Source organism: Pipistrellus hanaki (genome assembly GCF_964339955.1).
Source record: "Pipistrellus hanaki genome assembly, chromosome: 4".
Lineage (NCBI taxonomy): Eukaryota > Metazoa > Chordata > Mammalia > Chiroptera > Vespertilionidae > Pipistrellus > Pipistrellus hanaki.
In genome coordinates this window covers 93,467,681-93,491,671 of record NC_140506.1, presented here as the reverse complement: position 1 = coordinate 93,491,671, position 23,991 = coordinate 93,467,681, and the positions used below count along the sequence as shown (strand labels likewise).

At 56.5% G+C, this 23,991-nt stretch overlaps 3 protein-coding genes across 5 annotated transcripts in view; 2 read left to right on the top strand and 1 right to left on the bottom strand.

Moving 5' to 3' along the window:
• Positions 1-408: 408 nt before the first annotated feature.
• ARHGDIG (Rho GDP dissociation inhibitor gamma) lies at positions 409-2,811 on the top strand. The gene is made up of 6 exons (XM_084880522.1): positions 409-606; positions 1,579-1,758; positions 1,840-1,923; positions 2,103-2,179; positions 2,263-2,326; positions 2,410-2,811. The coding sequence occupies exons 1-6, from the start codon at positions 534-536 to the stop codon at positions 2,607-2,609; spliced, it is 678 nt and encodes a 225-aa protein (XP_084736648.1). The 5' UTR covers positions 409-533; the 3' UTR covers positions 2,610-2,811.
• A 132-nt stretch (positions 2,812-2,943) lies between these two features.
• PDIA2 (protein disulfide isomerase family A member 2) lies at positions 2,944-6,134 on the top strand. Its single transcript, XM_084880509.1, has 11 exons — positions 2,944-3,166; positions 3,741-3,947; positions 4,021-4,154; positions 4,235-4,372; positions 4,443-4,559; positions 4,651-4,776; positions 4,845-5,042; positions 5,136-5,256; positions 5,337-5,518; positions 5,777-5,884; positions 6,014-6,134. Exons 1-11 carry the CDS (start codon positions 2,965-2,967, stop codon positions 6,056-6,058), a joined length of 1,578 nt encoding a protein of 525 aa, XP_084736635.1. The 5' UTR covers positions 2,944-2,964; the 3' UTR covers positions 6,059-6,134.
• A 358-nt stretch (positions 6,135-6,492) lies between these two features.
• Positions 6,493-23,991, bottom strand: part of AXIN1 (axin 1) — a 72,152-nt gene continuing 54,653 nt past the window's right edge. For 2 of the 3 annotated variants that reach the window (XM_084880484.1, XM_084880486.1), the window contains exons 5-11: positions 19,785-19,922; positions 15,390-15,919; positions 14,601-14,771; positions 12,222-12,467; positions 10,185-10,292; positions 8,412-8,579; positions 6,493-7,349 (exon numbers count right to left, since the gene is read on the bottom strand). In XM_084880484.1, coding sequence (XP_084736610.1) covers positions 7,223-7,349; positions 8,412-8,579; positions 10,185-10,292; positions 12,222-12,467; positions 14,601-14,771; positions 15,390-15,919; positions 19,785-19,922 — 1,488 coding nt within the window. In that variant the 3' untranslated portion in view covers positions 6,493-7,222. The remainder of the gene's footprint in view (positions 7,350-8,411; positions 8,580-10,184; positions 10,293-12,221; positions 12,468-14,600; positions 14,772-15,389; positions 15,920-19,784; positions 19,923-23,991) is intronic. The other variant, XM_084880485.1, reaches the window with a different exon arrangement.

Genomic DNA, 23,991 nt, shown 5'->3' with positions numbered 1-23,991 from the left:
AATGGGAGCCGGGGGACACGGGGAGGGGACGCACCTGCTCCACCGGGCGCCCAGCCCCGCCTGGCCCCGCCCGGCCCCGCCCTGAGGCTTCCCCGGAGAGCCCCACCCGGGGGCGCGGGGAGTCAGGAGCCCAGGGCCAGCGCGGGGCGCAGACGGGGGCCGCCGGACCGTGCCAGGGCGGTGTCCGCGGGTCGGAGGCAGGGCGACCCGGTGCCGCGCCGTGCGGGCGACACGCGCGTCTGTGCGGGCGGCGCGGGGTCCGGGAGGGGGAGCGGAGGGGGGCGCGGCGCGGGGTCCGGGAGCGGAGGGGGCGCGGAGCGGAGGGGGCGCGCGGCGCGGGGTCCGGGAGGGGGAGCGGAGGGGGCGCGGAGCGGAGGGGGCGCGCGGCGCGGGGTCCGGGAGGGGGCGCGCGGCGCGGGCGCGGCGCGGGCGGGGGGCGCTGCCGGCCGGGATGAGCTCACCGCAGTCGCGCCGGGGCTGAGCGCCAGGCCGGGCGCGGCTCCTCCGGCTGCTGGGGCCGGGCCGCGGCCACCATGCTGGGCCTGGACGCGTGCGAGCTGGGGGCGCAGCTGTGGGAGCGGCTCCGGCGGGCGCTGTGCGCCCCAGGTGAGCGGCCGGCGGGCGGGCGGGCGGCCACGTGGCGGGGGCTCCGGCGGGGCCGGGGGGTCCGGGTGGGGACCGGCCCTCCCCGGCGGAAACTTCGGGGGCCGCGTGGGGACCCTCCGGGCAGCGCTCCGGCGGGGTGGGTGGGGGGCCTCCTTCCGGCTGATCACTCGGGGCTGGAGCCAAGAGTGGGCGGGTCTGCTGGTGCAGCCTGGGTGACAGAGGGGCCCCCTCCCCCTGGACACTTGCTCCCGGAGCCTACTCCCTTGGGTGGGGCTGGGTGCGCGGCGATCCCTGAGGAGACAGGGCGCAGTGAGCAGGGACTCAGACAAGCCCTGTCCCAAGACACTGGGAGGAAGGGCTTCGAGACCCTGCGCAGCCAGGTGAGGGCGGGTGCTGGGAGGCCTGGGAGGGGCCCACAGCACAAGCTCCAGGGTTTAGAGAGGGCCCCGCCCCCCAGGAACATGTGGAAGGAACTCCCAGGACTGTGGGAGGCCCTCAGAGACCCCGTCTCTGGCTGAGCAGGTTATAGGGGCGGGCAGAGGCTCTGAGACCATTGTGGGAATATGGGCAGAGGCCTGGAGCACTGGGGCACTCAGGGGACTGAGGGCAGAGCCTCTGCTCCAGGAAAGGCCTTGGAGGGGGGGCCCCTGGTCCTTGGAGCTGGCCCCCGTTTGGGGTCTTATTGCCCCCACCTTTGGCCTCAGAATCCCTAGGTGAGTGGCTGGGCCAGGAGAAGGCAGTGGTTGCCTCCGGGAACGTTACTGGGCTCTTGTGAGCCTTTGTCCGCCCCCAGAGCCCACCCCCGCCTGAGCCCCCATGCACCTCCCTCTCTGAGCTCACACCTTCCCCCTGAGCCCCTATCGGCCTCCTCTTGCTTCTTTGGGCCGGGCAGTCCGCCTGGTCAGATGGGGCTCCCGTTGAATGCCAGGGCAGCTGCTGGCAGCAGCTGCTCACTCACCTCCCCGACCCCAGTCCTCCTGACAGAAAAGGAAGGGGCGCGGCTGCCGCCCGAGGAGGTGCTGGACGAGGCTGTGCCCGGGTACCGGGCCCCGGGGAGGAAGAGCCTCCTGGAGATCCAGCAGCTGGACCCGGACGATGAGAGCCTGGCCAAGTACAAGCGGGTGCTCCTGGGCCCCCCGCTGCCGGCCGTGGGTATGCCTGGGCCATGGGTGTGCGCGGGGCGGGGTGGGGTGGGGATCGGGGGTGCATCCAGCAGACTTCCCGTCTCCCCAGACCCAAGCCTGCCCAACGTGCAGGTGACCAGGCTGACTCTGATGTCTGAGCAGGCTCCCGCGCCCATGACCATGGACCTCACAGGTAAGCTCCTGCCGCAAACCACGGACTGAGCTTCGGGGCAGAGGCCGCTTAGAACCCTGTGCCCAGACCCTCGTCCTCAGACCCATCCCGTGGACCTCGCAGACACCGCCCCCTCGGGGCCCCTGGGGCAGGGCTCAGCCGTCGGAGGGGCCTGATCCTTCGCTGCGCTCTGCTAACAGGGGAGCTGGCTGCACTGAAGAACCGGATGTTCGTCCTGAAGGAGGGGGTTGATTACAGAGTGAAGATCACCTTTAAGGTGAGGGCAGCCGTCCTGGGCGATGCCAGCCGCCCAGAGGACCAGCTCCCCAGCGGGACCACGTAACGCTCTTTGTCCCTCAGGTCAATAAGGAGATTGTCAGTGGCCTCAAGTGTCTGCACCACACCTACCGCAGGGGCCTGCGAGGTGAGGGCCGCGCGGGGGGCCTGGGGGCTGGGGGCGGGGGCCGGGGGGCAGAGGGCGGCCCCTGATGCCCCCTCCTCCCCCAGTGGACAAGGCTGTGCACATGGTGGGCAGTTACGGCCCAAGAGCCCAGGAGTATGAGTTTGTAACTCCGGCGGAGGAGGCGCCACGGGGCGCCCTGGCCAGGGGCGCCTACATGGTCACATCCTTCTTCACTGATGACGACAGGGCAGACCACCTGTCCTGGGAGTGGGGCCTCCACATCTGCCAAGACTGGAAGAGCTGAGCGCCCACCCCCCGCTGTCTCCCCACTCGGGGTCCTCCTTCCCTCTGCCTCTGTCAGTCACTGCACAGGGACCCCCCGAGCATCCCCAGCCCCCTCAGCCCGTGGCCAGCCTCCTCACACCCTCTGCCCCGTCTCGGGACACCCCCTCCCGGGCCTGGCGCTGTGCCCTGAATAGCCCTATTAAACGTCACCCTGTCTCAGTGCCCAGTGTTGCCTCTGTCTGCTTCCCCTCCCCGGGGGTGGGGGGAGCCTCGCGGCCTTATCTTTCCTGCGACCAGGACTGGGTGACACGTGGCAACTGCTGCTTGGCCCCTGGCCCCCTTATCTGCCCCCGCCCCATGGGCCCCGCACCGCCATGGACAGCCAGCTCCCGTCTGTGCTGCTGCTGCTGCTGCTGCTCGGGGCCCTGAGCCTGCGGGGCCAGGGGCCGGAGCCCGGGGGGCCCTCGGAGGAGCCCGGGAAGGAGGAGGTTCCTGAGGAGGATGGGATCTTGGTGCTGAACCACCGCACCCTGGGCCTGGCCCTGCAGGAGCACCCTGCCTTGCTGGTGGAGTTTTGTGAGTGCACAGGGTCCGCAGGGCTGGGGGACCCGCAGGTGTCACCCCGTGTGCTCAACCCCCTACCGCGTGGACCCCGGGGCTTAGCCTCCCTGATGGGCACCTGAGGCAGAGCCTTGGGGCTGAGCTGGCCTGGGGGTCCAGTTGGAGCAGGTGGGAGGGGAGGCACAGGTATATGGGAGACCCTCAGTAAGACTGTGAAGAGCCAGGTAAAACTCACACTTTGCATATTCTTCCGTGGCTTTCTTACAACCCTTTACACATGTACAAGCCATCGAGCTGGCAGGCCTCGCAGTGGCATATGGCAGGGGACACGGCCTTAGGGAGCAGCAACGGAGGATTCTTGTCCAACTCACTGTGCGGAAGGTGCTGGCCACTGCACTCCTGACCCGGAGCCTGGAGTAGCCCGGCCTCTGGTGTGGGGTTTAGTGTGGCTGAGCTCAGGAGGGCGGCATCCAGGACGTGCTCCATGCTGGAGCTGACCGATCCCCAGTCTGCCAGCTCTGGTCGGGCGGGAGCCGGGGCTGCGACCAGGGGCATGGAGGCCAGGGACACTCACGGCCCTGTCCCCCAGATGCCCCGTGGTGTGGGCACTGCAAGGCGCTGGCCCCTGAGTACATCAAGGCAGCTGCCCTACTGGCAGCAGAGTCAGCCAAAACCAGGCTGGCCAAGGTGGATGGGCCTTCAGAGCCAGAGCTGACCAAGGAGTTTGCTGTGACCGAGTACCCCACGCTCAAGTTCTTCCGCAACGGGAACCGCACGGACCCGGAGGACTATACTGGTACAGGGGCAGGCATGTGTGTGGTGGGGTGGGCCAGGGCGGGCTGGGCCCAGGCTGACAGGACTCCCCACAGGCCCCCGGGAAGCCGCGGGCATTGCTGAGTGGCTGAGGCGGCGGGTGGGGCCCAGCACCACACGCCTGGAAGACGAAGAGGGTGCCCAAGCATTGATAGATGCCCATGACATAGTGGTCATCGGCTTCTTCCAGGTGAGCTGGTGGGCACAGGGGCCAGGCCTTGGGAGCAGGGCCGGTGGCCCCAGAGGGCCTCACAGACGTGGATCTATTAGGACCTGCAGGATGAGGACGTGGCAACCTTCCTGGCTCTGGCCCAGGATGCTCTGGACATGACCTTTGGCCTTACCGACCGTCCACAGCTTTTTCAGAAGTTTGGCCTCACCAAGGACACCGTGGTCCTTTTCAAGAAGGTGGGTCTGGGCCAGGACGGGGGTCAGGGCCAGGGCTATGGCTCCTACTGACCCGCCTGGTGTTGTCCAGTTTGACGAGGGGCGGGCAGACTTCCCGGTGGATGAGGAGCTGGGCCTGGACCAGGGTGACCTGTCCCACTTCCTGCTCACACACAGCCTGCACCTGGTCACGGAGTTCAACAGCGAGGTGCGTTGGGCTGCAGGTGCAGGCATGGCATTGGGTGGAGGGAGAGGGTGACCACAGAGCCAGCTCCCATGAGCCCTGCTCGCCCCTGCAGACATCCCCCAAGATCTTTGCGGCCAGGATCCTCAACCATTTGCTGCTGTTCATCAACCAGACGCTGGCCCCGCACCAGGAGCTGCTGGCAGGCTTCAGGGAGGCGGCTCTCCCCTTCCGGGGGCAGGTACTGGCTGGAGGGGCCGGGGCGGGCGGTGGGGAGGCCAGTGCCCAGTGCATGCCCCCTCTTGGCAGGTGCTGTTCGTGGCGGTGGACGTGAGTGCCAACAACAACCACGTGCTACAGTACTTCGGGCTCAGGGCCGAGGAGGCCCCCACCCTGCGCTTCATCAACATGGAGACCACCAAGAAGTACATGCCTGCTGACAGCGGGCCGGTCACTGCTGCCTGGGTCACCACCTTCTGCGACTCAGTCCTCGGCGGCAAGGTCAAGGTCTGTGCTGGAGGGCCCACCTGGGGTGTGGGGGCGGGAGCAGCAGCTCTCAGGAGAGATCCCCAACCAAGCGCCCGGCCCGGTTCCCCCCAGCCCTATCTTCTGAGTCAAGAGGTCCCCCCGGACTGGGACCAGCATCCTGTCAAGACTCTTGTGGGCAAGAATTTCGAGCAGGTGGCTTTTGACGAAACCAAGAATGTGTTCATCAAGTTCTGTGAGTGTGGAGGGCAGTAGACAGTGGATAGGTGGGCAGTATGGGGTCCTGCCGGCTGTGCCAACGTCCCCCTCTCCTAGATGCCCCATGGTGTACCCACTGCAAGGAGATGGCACCAGCCTGGGAGGCACTGGCCGAAAAGTACAAGGACCACGAAGACATCATCATCGCCGAGCTAGACGCCACGGCCAATGAAGTGGAGGGCTTTGCTGTGCAAGGCTTTCCCACCCTCAAGTACTTCCCAGCAGGGCAGGGTCGGAAGGTGAGGCAGGACCCATTTTCCGTGGTCTGATGTCCGAGTCCTTAGATGGAGATGGGGCAAGGCCTTGGAGGGTGTGGCCTTAGTAGGCGCGCTCTGGGATGGCACGTGGTCTTAGAGTGCAAGGCCTAGCTAGCATAGGGTGTGGCCTGGGGGCAGGAAAGGGTCTTGGTAGGGTGGGGCCTCAGCCAGTGGAGTGTAGACTGGGTGTGGTCTGGGCAGAACATGGTGTATCCTCCAAACCCTCCGGTCCCTCCTCAGGTGATTGAATACAAAAGTGCCAGAGACCTGGAGACCTTCTCCAAGTTCCTGGACAACGGGGGCAAGCTACCCGAAGAGGAGCCCCCCGAGGCCTCAGCTCCCGTCCCGGTGAGTGCCTCTAACGCAAGGTGCCAGGCCTCGGTCACGGTCATGCCCTCGGATGGGTGGCTATGGGACTGACTGGGCACGGCTGGGCTAAGGGTACAGCTTCCAGCCGGCCTCTGTGACCCTTTCCAGGATACAATCGCCAACTCCACTGTGGATCTCAAGGAGGAGCTGTAGCCACCCCACCATTGCAGGGGAGCCCGCTCCTCGGCGCCTGGGAAATTGTGGGCACTGAATAAAGAGTTTGGCCCTGGACTGGTGTGGTTCCTGAGCACGGCTGGCCCCCCTTTGGCTTTGGCCAGGTCTCAGCCTCCTGGGGTTCCATGTTGAATGGGGCCGAGCCCTTGCCCCCAGACCTCCTCAGTGGATCCCGGCTTAGGTATGCTTCTGGATCCCCACATGGTGTTGCTGCCATCTTAGCTCCTCAAGACACCCTACTTCCAAGACCCTTGGATGCCAGTGTGACCTCATTGCTGAGGCCTGATATGGGCTGCACATACCCAGGCCTGGCTAGAGGAGACAGGTCACATGTGCTGGAAGCTGGGCTGAGGATGGCGCACCCACTCACCAGACCCCACCGACAGAAGATGCGTGCACTCTGTAGCCAGGGATGGTTCAAAACTGGTTTTATTTCATTATTATCCAAGTACCTTTAAAAGATCATTGTACAAGTCAGCGCATGAAAAATGGGCTCGGGGCAGCCCCCGCTAGCCCTCGCCTGAGAATGTACATATTTACATGGGCCCTCACAAAGGAAGAGCCCGGGACCCGCTGAGCCGGCGCTGTGGAAATGAGGGTGGAGAGGGAGCACTGAGGTGCCCCGTCGCCGGATCCACATAGTGGCAGGCAAGAGACAAGCTGTGTTGAAGGCACTCGGTGACATGTACAATTTAGAAACCCCTAGTGGCCCCTGAGCCCCGGGCCTGAGCCGGCCCTGACCGGAGCAGGGCATGGTGGGCAATCTCTGGAGGGAGAAGCAGAGCCCTGGGGGAGGCGCCAGGGGTTGGCCCGTGGTTAGCAGCGGGGGCCCGCTGGGGAGGGTCAGCAGGCGGCCCCCTGGGCCTGCTCCCCGCTTGCTGGGCGGACTCTCAGAGCAGTGCTGTGGAGGAGTGGACGGCGCCCTCCTTGTCGGCAGCAGGACAGACACCGTGGGACCACGCAGCGGGACCCCTGCTCACCTGGACACAGATGGACCAACGGGGGGTGGCTACGGGCAGGCAGTCCCTGGCCGCACACGAGAAGCCGCGTGTTTGCACCTGACATGGCGCAGCCTTTCCTGTTCTGTGTGGCCATCCCCGCCCCTGACGAGGGCCCCGCCTGGTGCAGAGCCTGGCCTGTGGGTCAGTCCACCTTCTCCACTTTGCCGATGATCTTCTCCTCAAAGACAGGCAAGATGGCCTCATCTTCCCGAACCTCTTCAAACACCACTCCACAGTCAAACTCGTCACTCACTTTCTTGAAGTAGTATCTGGGGGAGGGGAGAGATGAGGGCCAGTCCACCCCTCTCCTGCCCACGCCCCCAGGTCTCACACACGCACAGCACTCGGTGGCCACATCCAAACACGTCACGCAGGGCATGCCTGATGCCCACTTGCCAGAGAGTTGACACTGAACAGGACAGTGACCCTTGGGGGGTCCTCCGCCCTGGCTTCTAGGATGCTATGGGGGAGACATAGGCAGGTTTGGGGTTTCTGTTTCCTAAGGCTGAGCCTGTCATCTCCCATCTCTTCGGGGTGACGTGCCCCACTGAGGCCTTGGCCCTCCTCTAGTGGCCACACCCTCTGCCTCCAAAGAGCACTCTCACCACTCAGTGGACAGAGACCACCCACCCCAGGCTGCAGGGGGCTGACCCCATGTGGCCCTTCCTCCCACAGGGCTCACTCAGGAGCCTTCAGGGGCCAGTGTCGGGCTGGCAGGGCAGAGCAGCCCACAGCAGACCCTGGGACTGGGGTCCTGGATTCTGTATCTAGTGAAAATGGGTTGAGTCAAAAGGCTGGAGAAAGGCTTACTAACATGAGGACAGACAGACCACGGTGTTTGGGCCTGCTTCCCCACTTTTTTAAAAAAAATATGTATTTTATTGATTTTTTACAGAGAGAAAAGGAGAGGAATAGAGAGTTAGAAACATCGATGAGAATCATCGATCAGCTGATTACACACCTCCTACTGGGGATATGCTCACAACTCAGGTACATGCCCTTGACCGGAATCGAACCCAGGACCTTTCAGTCCGCAGGCTGACGCTCTATCCACTGAGCCAAACTGGTTTCGGCTGCTTCCCCACTTTTAAGGCAAGGACTGTCCAGACCCCTGGGTTGGCCTAGAGGCCTCAGTCACCAGAGGCTGGGAGCTGTGAAGCCATCAACACCTCACCCGGCAAGGTGCCCCTGCTAACAGCTCAGGGTGGTTAACAGGTAAGAGGGGAACAGGATTAGACGGGAGAAGAACAGGGTAGGAACAGGGCACCCAGCACACCACACTCTCCTGGACAGGGTGCCTGTCTGTCACAGCCCCAGCCCTGAACTCTCACCTGTAGTTGCCTTTCTTGGTCAGCAGCTCCTTGAACTGGCCCAGGGTGACTGCCCGGCCCCTCACCAGGGTCCGGTAGGGGATAGGTTCTCCACAGAAGTAGTAGGCCACAACGATGCTGTCACACAACTGGGCACCCCCACCTCCTGCCTTCTTCTGCGGCTTCGTCCTGGAGGCAGAAACACAGCGGTTACTGCTGAGCTCGGAGTCCACGGGTCGTCTCCCCGACAGGCCCAGGCTCCCCAGGAAATGACGGGCAAGGCCTGCAGGAATGAGCTGCAACACTCAGAACCGTCATGCGTCCAGAGGCCCCAATGCTCACCCCACCCACTCAGTTTCATCCAGTCCCCAGGGGCCCTCGCCCTGAATGGTCTCTCAACCCAGGGTTCTAATCCTGCGCCAACCCTATGCATAGACACAGCGTGGACGCCAGTTCACCGCCCCCTCCCTGCCTGCCACATCTCCGCAGTGCCTCCGCTCACCTGCTGCTCTCCGCCACCACTGGGAAGCTCCTGGCCTCCCTGTGGCTGGACTGGCGAATGGCAGCACCCCTGACACAGACCACATGGAAATGGGCCAGCAGGCTTCTCAGGGCTGGAGCCCACAGTAGATCCTTCTCCCTGCTTAAGGCGGCCAGGCCACTGGAACCAATACAGCCCCTGCCTCTGGGCTGGACTACACAGCCTGTACCCCAGATGAAGCCTGCTGCTCCCGAATAAAAACCACCCGAAGGCAGGAACTGGACAGACAATTGTGCTGGGTCTTGAAATGGACCTGCCCCATGGCGGAGAGCTTGTCCAAAGATCAGAGGCAGCAGCCAGCCAGGTTCCCAGGGAGGGGTGAGGCCAGCTCCATCTCCCACTCAGGCTGGGGAGGGCCTCACCCTGATGGGTCCTGAGCCGCCATTCTTGTTTGGGACAGGTAGCACTCTCTCTGTCCCCCAGAACCCCTTGTCCTGTGACTGCTCTGGAGCTGCCCAGTACACATGGGCACAGTCCTTGGCTCTTGCCAGCTGGACATGGTAAGAAGCTTCCTGAACCAGGGTCATATCAGGAAGGCCACGTTAACTCACAGTGGGCTCTTCTCTCCATGAGGACCCTCCCCTCCTGGTGCCCCTAGAGCCACACTCCATGGCGCCTGCTTTCCTCCCCACAGTCCTGAAACCTCAAACCCAGCCTGTCCTGGGAGCCCGCCTCGGGGTTTGTGTGGGCCCATTCTCTACAGACAGGAGACAGTTCCTGCTCCTCCAGGGGCCACCCCTGCCGGTGACCTGGTGGGGACAATCAGAGCAGGCTGGCATTGTCTGGGGTAAGCTTGGGGGAGGACTTCCTTTTGCTCTATCTTGAGCAGAAGTGCAGGGATGGGCTGCCAGCATTGTGCTCTAGGCCCACCCTACTCTCCGCATACCTAGGACAGATAGGTCCCACGTGAGAAGGCACCCAGGCTCACTGCACACAGCAGCTGGACGTGCACCACAGGTGCTGATGCTTTCAGTCAGCAGTGTGTCAGAGGAACCAGGGGTGCAGCCCTGACCTAAGTCCTGAGTCTTGGCTGGTGACACATGGGACCTCCTCTTCGTCGTTTGTCACCACGTGGATGGTCAGTGTCCCGTGTGACAGAGACAGGAAGGAAAGGCCTGTGACAGCTGGCAGCCCCAGTTCTTCCAGTGCAGAGCCGGGCTCCCGCCCTGGGAAACGGCTGCCGCTCCACAGCCCCTGGCCCACAGCACAGGCGGGGCGAGCAGTACAGGAGGACCCGCAGGGGACGCACATACTCTGTCTCGGAGAGCTCCGTGTCGGACACTGCTGGCACCACGCTCAGCACGGGCGTGCACACCGGCCTGACGCAAGAGCGCCCCCGCTGGATGACCTCCTGCACATACCTAGGGAACAACTGCGTCAGTGAGCCACACAGGCCTGGGGCAGGGCCTCTACACTCCGCGGTGACAACAGGGTGACGGACAGCAGGCGGAGCATGTGCTCCCCAAGAGGTTCCATCACCACCACGCAAGGCTTCCACTGTGTGAGTCGGGCAAACCCCTTCTTGGGTGGTGAAGCGGTCAGGATCAGTCAAGAAACAGATGCTGCCTTCATCATTCAGACTTCCCACATTCTTCAGTTGTGGTCAGAGCCCTTGGCTTCCCTGGAATGTGCTTTGGGGAACCCCTCATCTGAGGTGCTAGGATCCTTTCATTCATCCACACTGAGAAGACCTGCCTCTAGCCTCTTCCCTGAGGACATAGCTCTTCCCCCTTGGCCCTCTGACATGGGCCTGGGTCCTGAAACATGGTCACTGCTCCCTCCGAAGCAGCCAGAGTCCTGTTCTGGGTCTCACTGGCCAGCAGCTCCTCTCCAAGTGACCATCCACGCTGGGCATGCGCTGTGCAACCCTAACAGTAATTTCTGCTCTGACTGATCTGGGTGGGAGGCACCCAACAAGGAGCTCAGGGAGGCCTAGAACCCCGCCGTCACATCCAGACCTCTGCGCTGGGCCGTTTACAAAAGGCTCCCATGCCCTGGACCGATGACACGTGGAGATGCCAGAGCCACTGGCTAAAACCCACAGGCCGCTCCCCCCAAAACACAAGTCACGAATGGCTCCCCGGCTACAGAGACATGGTGTGATGAGGAGCTGGCTAGGTGCTGGTGAGAAGGGAATGAGAGCCCTGCCTCCTGGAGAGCACAGCAGAAATGATGGCCCAAGAAGCCCTGGCAACAAGAGGAAGTCCAGCCTCCCGCCCCAGCCTCTCCCCAGGCTGCCCTCTGTTGCCCTGTCTGCCTCCAGGTCACAGGGTCTGCACAGAGCCAGCTGGCTCCATCCTGACCGAAGATCACAGAGTAAAAAAGTTGGCTGTAAAAAACATTCACCTTCAACCACCCGGGGACCCCTTCAGGCTCCTCCTGTGCCTGAGGAGGTGGATGCCAGGGAAGGTCTACACCCGACACCAGCTTCCCCAGAGCAGCAGAGGCCCCACACAGTGAGGCTGAGGGGAGGCAGAGTCAGGAACCGAATGACTGAAGAGTGGGCAAGGGAGCCGGTGACATCTGAGGAAACATGGCCGTGATGCCAGGCCCTGGTGAGAGCTGCAGATTCCAGGCACCTCAGGAACCATGATCGCCCGGAGATGCCAAAGAACCAGCATTTATGTGAAAAGTGACCTCAAGGCCCCGCTGAAAGGGTCAGGGAAGCCACCCTCTCCTGCCTGGAAAGATCTGTCACTAACAGGGGTAGCCGCCTCCTTTCCCCGGAAGAGAGAACAGGGCCTGGCCTGAGGCCACAGACGCAGCAGGCTGAGCCACTCTGCTTCCTGAAAGCCAGAGGCACAGTGGGGAGTGGCTGTGGGGCCTGGGTCTCTCCAGAAGGGATTTATACTAGCACATATTTTAGCACTGCTCACTACTCTACCTGCAAATGGCATGGGTTAAGGCTCCTGGATCCACTGGGACCAACACCCCTGAGCTGAGCATGCACAGCAACCAATGGTGACCTGTGCGATCTCCACCAGTTCCATGCCACTAAGGGGACCCCACAGCCACCCATAAAGACCCAGGGTGAGTGCAAGCTCAGAAAGCACAGGAGGCGTGATCAGAGGACAGACATCCTCTCCTCCCCAGGACAGTGCAGTGGCCATCTGCCTCCAGCGGGGCCGTGTGGAAGAAAGGGGAAGGAAAAACCCAGTACTGCTGGTGGGCACCCAGTGTGGCTCTATGTATGGACCTCAGGCCTCAGGGAGCTCCACCCCAAAGCCTGGCCGCAGCAACTGGAGGGACCCTGAAAGGTTCAAGCCCCGCTCTCCTCGGTGGCCCTGTACCTCTGCTTTGAGGGCAACTTGCTGGCTCTCTTCTCTTCTTCCTCCAGACGCCTGCGGGCCTCCTCCAGCTGGGTCAAGGGGTTGGGGGCCGGGTTGGGTGGCATTGTGGGGTCTTGAATGAAGAGATGAGAGGGCTGGACAGAGTTCCGAAGCTGAGCGCTGACCCAAGGGTGCACAGCCCCAGGACGCTCAATGGACAAGGGCCTGGAGCTCTCGTGAATCTGCTGCTTCTTCGCCCCAGAAGACCTTTGAGAGAGAGAACAGACGGGCATAACGTGAAACTTGGAGCCCTAGACAGGCATCTGGAGCTGGGCAGGAGCCAGCAGCATAGGCTGAGCTTAGCACTGATCCCTGGGTGCCTGGGTCAGGAATGCCCTGTGATACTGGCCACTGGAAGCCAGGTGAACAATTTCCTCCTAAACTACATGACACAGACATTCCTTTCTTGCACACTTCTTTTTTTGTAACTCATTTTTAAAAGAATATATTTTATTGATTTTTTTACAGAGGAAGAGAGAGGGATAGTTAGAAACATTGATGAGAGAGAAACATCGATCAGCTGCCTCCTGCACACCCCTACTGGGGATGTGCCTGCAACCAAGGTACATGCCCTTGACCGGAATTGAACGTGGGACCCTTGAGTCTGCAGGCCGATGCTCTATCCACTGAGCCAAATCAGTTAGGGCTATAACTTTTTTTTTGTAACTCATTTTTAACAGCTTTACTGAATATATAAATCAATCCTATACAAAGACTTTCTATAAAAAAGGTTTTGGTATTTAATGTTATGAAAAACCTGAAATATGTAGAAAAGTCCAAGAAAAAAATATTAATAATCCATAATTTAGAAATAGCCACTCATAATATTGATATAGTTCCTTCCCCATTAAAAAATACTGAACACACTTGGCATAATTCTAAACATAATTTCCTCTCAACGTGGTATCATGTCTTCCTTTTGGTTGTTTAACATGAAGAACGTGCTTTATACCCATGCAACACGCCATCATTCAACCACTTGATGGGATTCCAGTGAAAACATCAGCTTTTTGCAGCTACAGCTCGAAAGGGGGAATCTCCAGGAGCAAAGATGAGGGAACCCAAGACCGCCTCCTTGGAAGTGGGCTGGCCAAATGCTCTCCTGACACCAGAACTGCCCAAAGAAAGATACCCCTGGGAGGTGGACCCCTCCTCCTAAAAACCCCACAAGGCTAGCCACCTCTGCCCCCCTCCCCACACCCGACATCCCAACCTCCTACACCCCCATCTTCTCAACCCTTTTAACTCCCCACCCCTCAATTCCCATCTCTCACCCCTTCGTTTCCTTGCCACCCATGCCCCCCAACCCACCTGCCTTATGTAAGAACTCCTGGGAGGCCAGAGAGGGCCTGGTGGGACAAGAAAGGCCATAATTTAAAATAGCCCGTCTGAAGGCAGGAGCCTCTGGAACCTGGAAGCTATTTCTAGATGTGCCTCTTAACGCTTCAGCCATAGATATCCTTTTCGGGTGAGAAGACTGGCCGGGACAGACCCATTCCTTCTCTAAGTCCATAAGGGAGAAATTCAGAGAGCTGGGAATTGAACCCACTCCAACCAGAGCAGGAGAGGGGCTCCTGGAGAGGCCCCCTCACTAGGACAGGCTTTGTGGCTGCTATGAGGTCTGGACACTGGTGGGGGGCTCATTCCCAAAGTCAGGCTCACCTGCCTCACACATATATTCAGTCCGCCCTAACCATGGCCAAAGAATGCCGAGGGTCAGGGAAATCTGAGAGTGAGGAAGGAGGGGATGGCCCACCCACTGAAGGACATATGCTACCAGCCCCAGGGCCCCTGGGTGTCACCCACCTCTGGCCTAGTGCCATCCTAAGCCAGGTCTGTCCACCTTAGGATGGACTAGCCCAGGAGGTAATCTAGAGCTCAGAGGGATGCACACTAAACAAGAACCTTCTCCCACCCACTGCTGAGGGTATGATCAGGTACTAACACTTCTGCTGAAGGAAGGGGTCAGGTACCTGCCTCACTTCCCCAATGCTCATTCTCATGTGGAGGTGTCATTTGTGAGAGCAGCTATGTGACAGCTGGCCCCCTCTTCAGTATGGGGCAGCAGCGAGAGGCATGGTGACTTCAGGCTGACCTCACCAGTGGGCACTCCTGCCCAGGACACTGAAGCTGCACCCAGGACCCCACCCCATCACAGGGCAGGTATCATCGAGTTTCTGCTGTGAGAGCTCGGACCAGATGCCTCTGAATAACTGCTTCCATGGTACGTGGTTTGCAGTAAGACGGCAGGTGGGGTTACGCCACTCTGCACACTGGTAAAGCAGCTCTTGAGGGTCGCCATCCAGTTTGCATGCCTGTGCCCTCTCCCCCAGGACTTACCCGTGGCCAGCCTTCCTGTGCCTGCTGATCTCCTTCTCGCCCTCAATGATCCACTGCATGATCTTCTGGTTCTTCTCCGCGTCCTCTGAAGGGCCTGACACCTCAGCACTGGCACTCTTCCCTGACTCAGCCTTCTTGGCATTTCTTTTGAAGGTTGTGCCCGCCTTCCCACTGCAAAAGCAAGACCTGGGAGTCACCCACTGACTTTACTTACCTCTGCTTAACCCTGGATGGCTCCCTGAACATGGAGGCCTCAACAAAGTGGCGTGTTCTCACAGCCTCCGGCCCCGATCTGTGGGGTTACTGGGGTTTGTTTTGGGCGATTCCATGGCAAGAAGTGAAGGAAGGCAGCACTAGCTGGGAGAGCTGGAGCCAAAGAGCAGCTGAAGCGCTTGCTTGTGTCCTCCCAGGCCAGGTCACCTGCCTGGTGGAGACATCCAGGGCCCCGCCACGCCTCCTCATCCAGACACCTCGCTCTCAAATGGATCTTTATCTAACCACACTTCACAGCTGGAGCCCTGGCTGGACCAACATCCCAGGCAGAACCTGGTGCCTATCTCTACTTGGCACCTGAGCTCTTGGCCACGACACGCCTGCAGTCTCTGCAGCTGACCTTGATTCAAAGACTTCTAAAGGAGAATTCTAGTCTAGAAAATCAGAACGGAACCCACAGGAGCCACAGTCTCTCACTGCAACCCCTTTCTCTCTGAGAAGGCAATGGACACAAGCCCAAGGACAGAATCCACAGCCCCAATCTCAAAGCATGGCTCTGGCCACCCAGACACTCACCTGTAGGCCAGGCTGTCACTGGCACTGGGGTTGGTGCCCACACTCTCCAAGTGGCTTCGGGTCTTGGCTGAGTGACTGTGCAGCTCCGGGCCCCACGCAAAGCTGCTCTGGACCCGGCGGATGGCCTCGGCCTCAGCCTGCTCCTTGGGCCTGGCCACACCGTGGTGGCTGTGGTGGTGGCTGTGCCTATGAAGATGCAGGCCAGCCGCCTCTAGCTTTGCCCCCAATTTGGGCACGTGCTTACTGTGCCCCAGGGCTGTTCCCCCCAGCACTCCTGACATCTTGGGCATGTGTCCACTGTCAGGGGAGCGGTGGCCAGGCCCGGGCGACTGGCAGCCTGGAGTCCTCATGACCCGCTGCACATGCTCGTCCAGGATGCTCTCGGGGTTCTCCTCGTGTGCATCCCGCAGCCCTGTGCAGCCTACGTCCGTGTAGCGGGGTGGGAAGTTGTGCCAGGCTGGGGCCAAAGGCAGCTTATGGCTGGCCCCTGGGGGGGCAGAGGACACATCGCCATCCTCCCCTTCTTCCTCCTGTAGAGACAAGGTCGCATGTCACCTCTCAGCACCTGCTGCACCAAGCAAACCTCACACTTTGGGAAATAAACAAATAACAACCAAAAATAAAAATAAAATAAAAAATCCCCAAACCACAAAGTTGGTCAGGGCCACGGGAAGTGCCGGACTTCCAAGAGGCTTTTCTGTCCCTGCTAATTCCTGAACAAACTCGGCCAGGCTCTCAGCAGGCTCTGCTGCAGGACGGGGCGCAGGCAGGATGACAGAGAGCTATGCTCGCCCACAAGTGTGCAAGGGCACGCAACTGCCACACCCCAATGATTCAGGGAACACATCACTGATTCAGACCACAGAGCAACCTCCACACTGGTTTAGTTTTCTTTTATGCTTCACAATAGAGATTTTTGTTTTCTTTCAGTGAAATTTTCCTATTCCTCAATTTATACTGCCATACTTTCAAAGGCCTTTTTACAGAAGAGCTTTTGCTTTTTCCTTGTTATGTGTTTCTTGATAAATTCTCACATTAACTGAATTTTATTCAATTCTCGTGAGTTAATATAACCATTACTGTAACAGAAGCACTCTATCACCTTAATTTCAAAAGATACATATTTATTTCCTCACTTTATTAAATTGTCCAAACCAGAATAATGTTCAGTAAATTTGGTAATAATTGAAAAGAAAGTGGAACTAAGTTAAATCTATACTTTAATATAAAAAGACCTCCAAAAGCTTACCACAAAATCTCACACTGATGCAAAAGTATCTAAATGTCATTAGAACAGGCTCAGGGTAGAATGGCACTGCAGAGGACAAAGTACAAGAGAAGGGACCTAATAGATGGAGGGTGAGTGCACGCCACCCCCCTGGGGCACAGCTTGGAGCCACCTCAGCAGAGACCTGGACCCCTGGACTCCCATCGTGTGTCCCCATCCCAATCCCTTCGCAGGGCTAAAGAACCGGGAGACTTTTTACTGGGCGTCTTCCCAGGGCACTGAAGGTATTAAAGCCATTTATCCCCTAAAGCAGCAGCAAGCAAGAGGAAACCTCCGAATTCCCGAGAGGAGAGGGGGTGTAACCTTCAGCTGAGACCCATTTTTTCTTAGTAGTTCTGCATATGTAAGAATTCAATTTTACAGTTGGGAAATGTTACAGATTTACCTAACTGTTCAGCTAATAGTTTTCATTTTCTTCTTTGCTTTTCAAAATTTTATAGTGAAAGTTATTTAAAAATTGTGTAGTTATCCTTTTTTAAAAAAGGACTATTATTTATAGCATGATTTATTTAGATTACAAATTGCACATGATACAGAGTGCACTGACGGCTGCTGGGCAGTGTGCCCAACTGAGGACGAAGGGACACCTGTGGGAGCAAACCTGCTGGAGCAGCTTCGGGCGGAGCACATGACCTGGAGTCCGTGCACCCATTTCTGAAGGCCACTGTAGGCTGTTGCATGTAGTAAGGCCACCTGAGCTTGAGGCCATGTGCCTGCCGATTAGCTCCTAAACTGACAATGGAGACAGACATACAAAAGGCTGTTCATTTGGACACTTCTTGTAAAGAACTAGGTGTTGGCAGCTGGGTCCAACCCCTATCCTGAGAGCTGGTGGTGGTTCCAGACACAGCCGCCTTGCACCTGCCAGAACACCACAGAGAAAAAAACATCTGAGTCAGACATCAGAAAAACACACAGAACACCCACAGCCACAGCTGCCTTCACAAGGTCTCGCCCAAAATGTTGACCTGCTGAGGACACAAGCACACACAGCCACTGAGCCAAACTAAAAACTTGACAGAACAACTATAATAACTCAATTCTATAGTAAAAAGGTGGTGAATTCTTCCTTTCTTAGACTTCACTTAAAAAACATTACATTCATTATTTAATGAGCACATTTGTTTTAAGAGTTGTTAACTAGGACATGTTCAGGGGACCCCTCACACAAAGAGAGCTGATGCCCATTGAAACACTGTGCTACACAAATGAAGACACCAGCTCTGCCACAACATGCAAACTGGGATTTAGCTCCTTCTAAAATATTCCATACTTCATGGTGACTCTGTTCCCTGCATGTTTGTTCAGAAGGCCAGTAAAATGATGAAACACGCTCCTAACTATTCCTTCAACTACTCAATAAGGCTCTGATGGACACTAAGAGCTGGCCTCAATAAGTGCACACTCAGTGTCCCTGGCTCCCACTAGACGGCCTGTCTCTGACCGGCTCCTGAGAGCCTTTCCCTCTAGGTTAGTGGTCGGCAAACTCATTAGTCAACAGAGCCAAATAGCAATAGTACAACGATTGAAATTTCTTTTGAGAGCCATTTTTTTTTTTTTATAAAGCAGATCACTTAAAAAAAAAAAAAAAAAAAAAAAATATATATATATATATATATATATATATATATATGTATTATTGATTTTTTACAAAGAGGAAGAGAGAGGGACAGAGAGCTAGAAACATCAAGGAGAGAGAAACACTGACCAGCTGCCTCTTGCACACCCCCTACTGGAGATGTGTACATGCCCTTGACCGGAATTGAACCTGGGACCTTTCAGCCCGCAGGCCAATGCTCTATCCACTGACCCAAACCGGTTTTGGCTTTGTACTGTATTTTAAATAGGAATATTAGATGATCAGGTAGAGAAATAATTCCTTCAAGAAACATCACATTTTTGAGTTTCAGGTATTGAGCGTAAAATATTTAGAAAAGAATGGAAGACAACCACTTACTTGGTTGACCATTTACCTCCAGCAGGTAATTCCTACCTGCTGAGAGACAAGCAAAAGCCTGTCTACCAGTGACATGGAAGCTAACGGCATTCAGGAAGGACTGGGTTCAGTGAATCAAGTTCAACAGCTAGGAAGTGCAAGGGGCACGGGGAAGGCCTCACTCCAGGGGCACGCTTGTTACTGATGCCCCAGCACTGATGCCCTTGTATGTGTATGGAAATGGATGAGTAGAATGATACCCGGGACAACAAAAGCAAGGAATCTCCTCAGCAGTTATGGGCAGAATGGTATTTAAGCAAATGAATTACAAATATTACAAAGTTCTTAGCATTCAACACTTCATCAAGTGAGGCTACAGGTCAGTAGACAAGATAAACAGAAGCCTACATCCAAATCTGAAGCCATTCTGTGCTCTGAGGTGACAAGTGGGAGCTGCGGGCCCTTCCTGCCACAGGCCTGCTCTGCTCTGCGCAGATGCATGTGGCCAGGACCCAGAGGTGCTGAGGGGCCTCCATCCGCCAGCACTCAAGGGAATTTCAGCACCACATGCCAAGGGGGCCTGTGGGTGCGGGGATGTGAGAGCAAGTCGTGTGCTCATGCATAGGGTCAGTTGTCTGGCAGGGAGGGCCTTGGTAGAGGGGAATGAGCTTAGGCACCAAGGACAGCAGGAAGGAAACTGGTCCCGGGGTGAAAGGAGAGGTGGTCAGTCTGCACTCGGACATGTCCTGTGCCAAATCTCCCTGAGTTGGGCTGTGTGGTGCCCACTTTGGGGACGATAACTGGGAGTTGTGTTGGCTTCCCTCTTAACTCTCTTCGCACAAACAGGTGGAAAAAATACCCCAACCCGGCAACCAAGGCCACAGCTCTGACACCTACTGGGTCACTCCTCAGGCCCACACCCAGGGTCCGGCCATAAGGACCTCTTCCCTGGGAGACAGCCCAGGTTGGGCTTCAGAAGGGGTAGATGTCATAGGAAAGTGTGCCGTGGCTAACCATCAGGACAGGTCAAAGCATGTCAGGAGCCAGTGTGCAGTCAAGTAAGGGGAAGGGGGCTCTGGGAAAACCTGGAGGGGGCTCTTCGGGGCCTGAAGCTGTAATAAAAACTTGGAAACCACGATCTGCATGGCCTCCCTGACTGAAGCCAACTCACCATCCGCACACGCTTCAGTCGCTCCTCCAGCTTCTCCTCTGCCTCCCGAGTCCGCTGAACAGCCTCCAGGCGGTGGATGAGCTCCGCAGCGAACTTCTGGGGCTCCACGCGGATTTCCTTTGGTATTCGGTAAGTGCGCTGCAAGGAGACTGCTCATTAGGCCAGGCGCAGCTATGAACTACTGCTCTCTGCACCCACGCACTTTCGGGGTGGGAGAAAATAATAATTCTGCATTTTATTTTAAAGTGAGTGTTTACTTTTCCCCCTTTTACCTGGGAATTAATCTCCTCACTGCCCCCTATTCTTGTCAGACAAATCTCTCCTTCACCCAGCCCTGATCCAGGGGTGAGAGTGGAGCACTGCCTTCCACGGCCAAAGAATCAGAGACACTGAGCAGGGCAGAACTTGGTCTCCTGGGGTCAGGTTAGCAGGGCAGTGGTCAGCAAGGGCCTGTGAGTGTGCCTTGAACCAAGGGCCTCCAAGACTGACCCAAAATAGGCCTTCTAATATCACTGGCCAGGAGCTGCAAAGACCACAGAGGAGGGAGAGGCGGGAGGCAGCCCACAGGCAGGACCAGTCTGCTCGCTGCAGTGACCACCATGCACACAAGAGGGCAGCAGCCTCTGGCGCTTAGATGTATGTGGACCAGGCTGTTGCAGGGATGTGGAACAAAAATTCATGGTACAGGAAAAAAATCAGGGGGGAAAGGTAGGACTATGAAGGATTTCCCTTTTCAAGGAATATAATTCTGCAATGTATTTTATAGTGATACACTGTATAGATTTTTTTTTTTGGGGGGGGGGGTAGCTTTATTTTGAAGTAATGTCATATTTAAAACAGTTGCAGGAATAGCACAAGAGCTCCTCTCCCAGATTCCCTGACTGCCGACCTTTCTCTCACACTGTCATTCTCTCTCACACACACTTCTCTGAGCCAGCCAAAAACAAACTGCACATATGATGCCTGCTACTCCTAAACACTTTAGAGTGTATTTAACATTAACCCAGAACATTCTTATACCTACAATAGGACAATTATTTTAAAAAACAAAACAAAAACCCTGGTATAATACTGTTACCTAGTTATCACATTTTATTCCAATTTCACCAGCTGTCCCAATATAGCAAAATATGTTTTAAAAATCTAAGCCACTGCCATGGCCAATTTTTCTCAGTGGTTAGAGTGTCAGCCTGAGGACTGAAGGGCTCTGGGTTCGATTTCCAGTCAAGGACACATACCTCAGTTGCAGGTTCGATCCCCGCCCGTGAGTTGGGGCATGAGCAGAAGCAACCAACTGATGCATCTCTTTCACATCCATCTCTCCCTCTCACACCCCCAATCCTCCCTCCCTTTCACTTTCTCTAAAAAAATCAGAGAAAGCCCTAGGTGGTTTGCTCAGTGGATAGAGCATTGGCCTATGGACTGAAAGGTCCCAGGTTTTATTCTGGTCAAAGGCACACACCGGGGTTGTGGACTCGATCCCAGTGTGTGTGTGTGTGGGGGGAGGGGGGGTTTTTGCAGGAGGCAGCCGATCAATGATTCTCTCTCATTACTGATGTTTCTCTTTATCGCTCTCCCTTCCTCTCTGAAATCAATAAAAATATATTTTTTAAAAGCCAAGGGAAAAAATATTGAGGATTAAAAAAAAACAACAACCTATGCCACCAAGATATAAGGATGGGGAAGGTCTGGAGGGGCCTCAGATGAGGCAGGACAGGTGGAAGAAAGAGGCGGCCTGGGGTCAGGGTGGCACACAGGATCTTGGGTGAAGAGTGGCTATTTAGAGCCCTGGCCTTCAGATGTGGAACAAGGCGAAGAGAAAAGACTCATGGTGACAGCTAAAGCCTGAATGGAGGTGGCACCTCCAGCCTCTTGTCGGTGGGCTCTGGGCATAGTTCTCAACTTTGCCTACCTGTTTCTTATCTGCAAAACAGGAGTAAAGACAACACCTAAAACCACAGGAAGTTTTAAGATGCTAAGATTATGTGAAGGGCTCAGATACAAATGTCCATGTGTAAGGCTGATGCTGACCACGATGAATTCAGAGGCGGCCACAGAAACCTTTGAGGGTAAAAGACTGAGGGCAAGCCAGCACAGGCCACGGCTTCAGGGGTGGAAAAAGTTGGTGTGTTGCCGGCTGGTGTGGCTCAGGGTTGAGTGTTGACCAGGAGGTTACAATTACGATTCAATTCCCAGGTGGGGCACACGCCCAGATCTTGGCTCTATCCCCACTAGAGAGTGTGAAGGAGGCAGCCAATCAATGATTCTCTCATCATTGATGTTTCTCTCTCCCTTCCTTTCTGAAATCAATCAATCAATCAATCAATCAATCAATCGGTTTCTCTTTTTTCCCCCTTATTTTTTTAATTAAATTATTATCTGTGTACATATCTTATGAATCTGTTTCTTTAAAAAAAAGTTAGTGTGGAAGGCCTGGTGTGCCCAATACTGTGCTGAAGTTGAGGAGACCTTACCCAAGAAGAAGGGCAAGCTGGGCTATCCAGTGCTTCTAGAGGTCCTGGGAAAGGGGTCAGGGAAAGAAGGTGGGCCTGGATGGCAAGCTCCAGGGCACTGGGACATTGTGGAAGGAGTGGGGTGTTTGAACAGACAACAGAGGCCAGTTCTTGTGCAATATGCAACTTAGTCTGTGTGATGGGGACCTCCCCGGCAGGAGGCATTGGGGCACAGCACCCTGCTCACTCTGCTCGCAGGGGCAGTGTCCCTCTGTCCCAACACTGATGACAGCATCTGACCCCTGACTCAGAAGGGCTTCACAGGTCCTCCCCAAAAATTGCTTTTTCCCCACTGTGAGCGGTTATTTGAACAATGAAAATATCTTGTCCCCATCAAACTCTCAGTTCATTTACCATGTCAGCATGGATTCCAACTTCACTGCTGCTAACTCTGATGCTCCAGTTATCTAGGGCTTGGCCAGCAGGAGCCCCTCTAAGCGGCTCCTATGTGCCCCAGCTCCCTTAATTTCTGGGACATTAGATGCCCAGTCTCCTCTTCTGCACCCCCCACCCAACCCTGACCTCGAGTTTAAACATCCTCTGAGCAGAGCTGAGAAGATACTCCATCACCACAGGGCAAGGTGAAGATGCCAAGGCTCAGGACCAGATTGCTCCAGATGACATGAGTGAGGTAGGATGCTCCCCACGTCACCTGTAGCTCACACATGTATGTGTATGTGTGCACACACACGTACATACACTCCACACACAGCATCTTCCACCCTTCCCTAAGCAGACACCATCAGTGCCCAGGTGAGGCCAAATCTGTGCCAAGGGTTAGCTGGGAGGTGACAAAGCGCTTGACCATCATTTTCACAGAAGTAAGGACAAACCAATATCCTTTCTTCCCGACCATAAGCAATCATTTTTCTTATCTGGACATTAAAGTACAATATTTGCAGAGACTCTAATCAAGGAATCCTGATGAAGAGTGGATGTGTGCTGTGATTCCAAGAAACAACCACTTTCCTGCACAGACACCACAAATGAGAGGTCTGTGTCGCTCTCAGAGGCTGCAGGCACCAAGGGGCTGGCGCTGCTACTCTGAACTTTTCTTATCTTCCCCTGAAAGTCTTTCCCATTCAAAGTTGCTGTGGCAAAATAAGAAAAGAGAATCCCTCCATTCATCAATAAAGGAACCATGTGCAGGTGCAGACAGGCGGTGCCTGGCCACTTAGCCCTGGGCTCTGTGAATCCCCACAAGCAGAACTGCTATCATCAGGAACTGATGAACCACTTTTTATTTTTATCGAAAAGGTGAAGCTGAGGCAGCTCTGAGGTCAGGATGTCCATGTGGTAACGCTCACCATTCACCACAGAAGGCCTCTTTTTATGCTGAATAAGGCAGCGTTCACAATAACTCGGACCTGGGGGCACCCGCCAGGCTTTCTGACAGAGCAACAGCGCTGGGGACTGAGCTTTTGAGGGCGGCTTAGAGCTGCTCTCCCCCCTCCAGGAGAAGCACCTCACTTGGCACAATGAGAAAAGGCCACATGGCAGACCCTTAAGGGAAACCCCTTTCTTCTGAACTGACCGGTGGGCTGGGCCCTAAAAGCGCCCCCCCAACCTGCACCTTATGACCAAGTGCTGACCATGAGCTATATCTGGATGTAAGCTGAGCTCACAGGAAGTCAAGCAGGTGCCTTTCCCACTGGCCACGGCCACACCAGCCCAGTCAGAATGAGAAAAACAGG

Coding starts and splice junctions, on each gene's coding strand:
- ARHGDIG (XM_084880522.1), top strand. CDS start 534: ATGCTGGGCCTGGACGCGTGCGAGCTGGGGGCGCAGCTGTGGGAGCGG. Junction 1,924..2,102: donor CATGACCATGGACCTCACAG/GTAAGCTCCTGC, acceptor CTCTGCTAACAG/GGGAGCTGGCTGCACTGAAG. Junction 2,327..2,409: donor CTACCGCAGGGGCCTGCGAG/GTGAGGGCCGCG, acceptor CTCCTCCCCCAG/TGGACAAGGCTGTGCACATG.
- PDIA2 (XM_084880509.1), top strand. CDS start 2,965: ATGGACAGCCAGCTCCCGTCTGTGCTGCTGCTGCTGCTGCTGCTCGGG. Junction 4,777..4,844: donor CTCTCCCCTTCCGGGGGCAG/GTACTGGCTGGA, acceptor CCCTCTTGGCAG/GTGCTGTTCGTGGCGGTGGA. Junction 5,043..5,135: donor TCCTCGGCGGCAAGGTCAAG/GTCTGTGCTGGA, acceptor GGTTCCCCCCAG/CCCTATCTTCTGAGTCAAGA.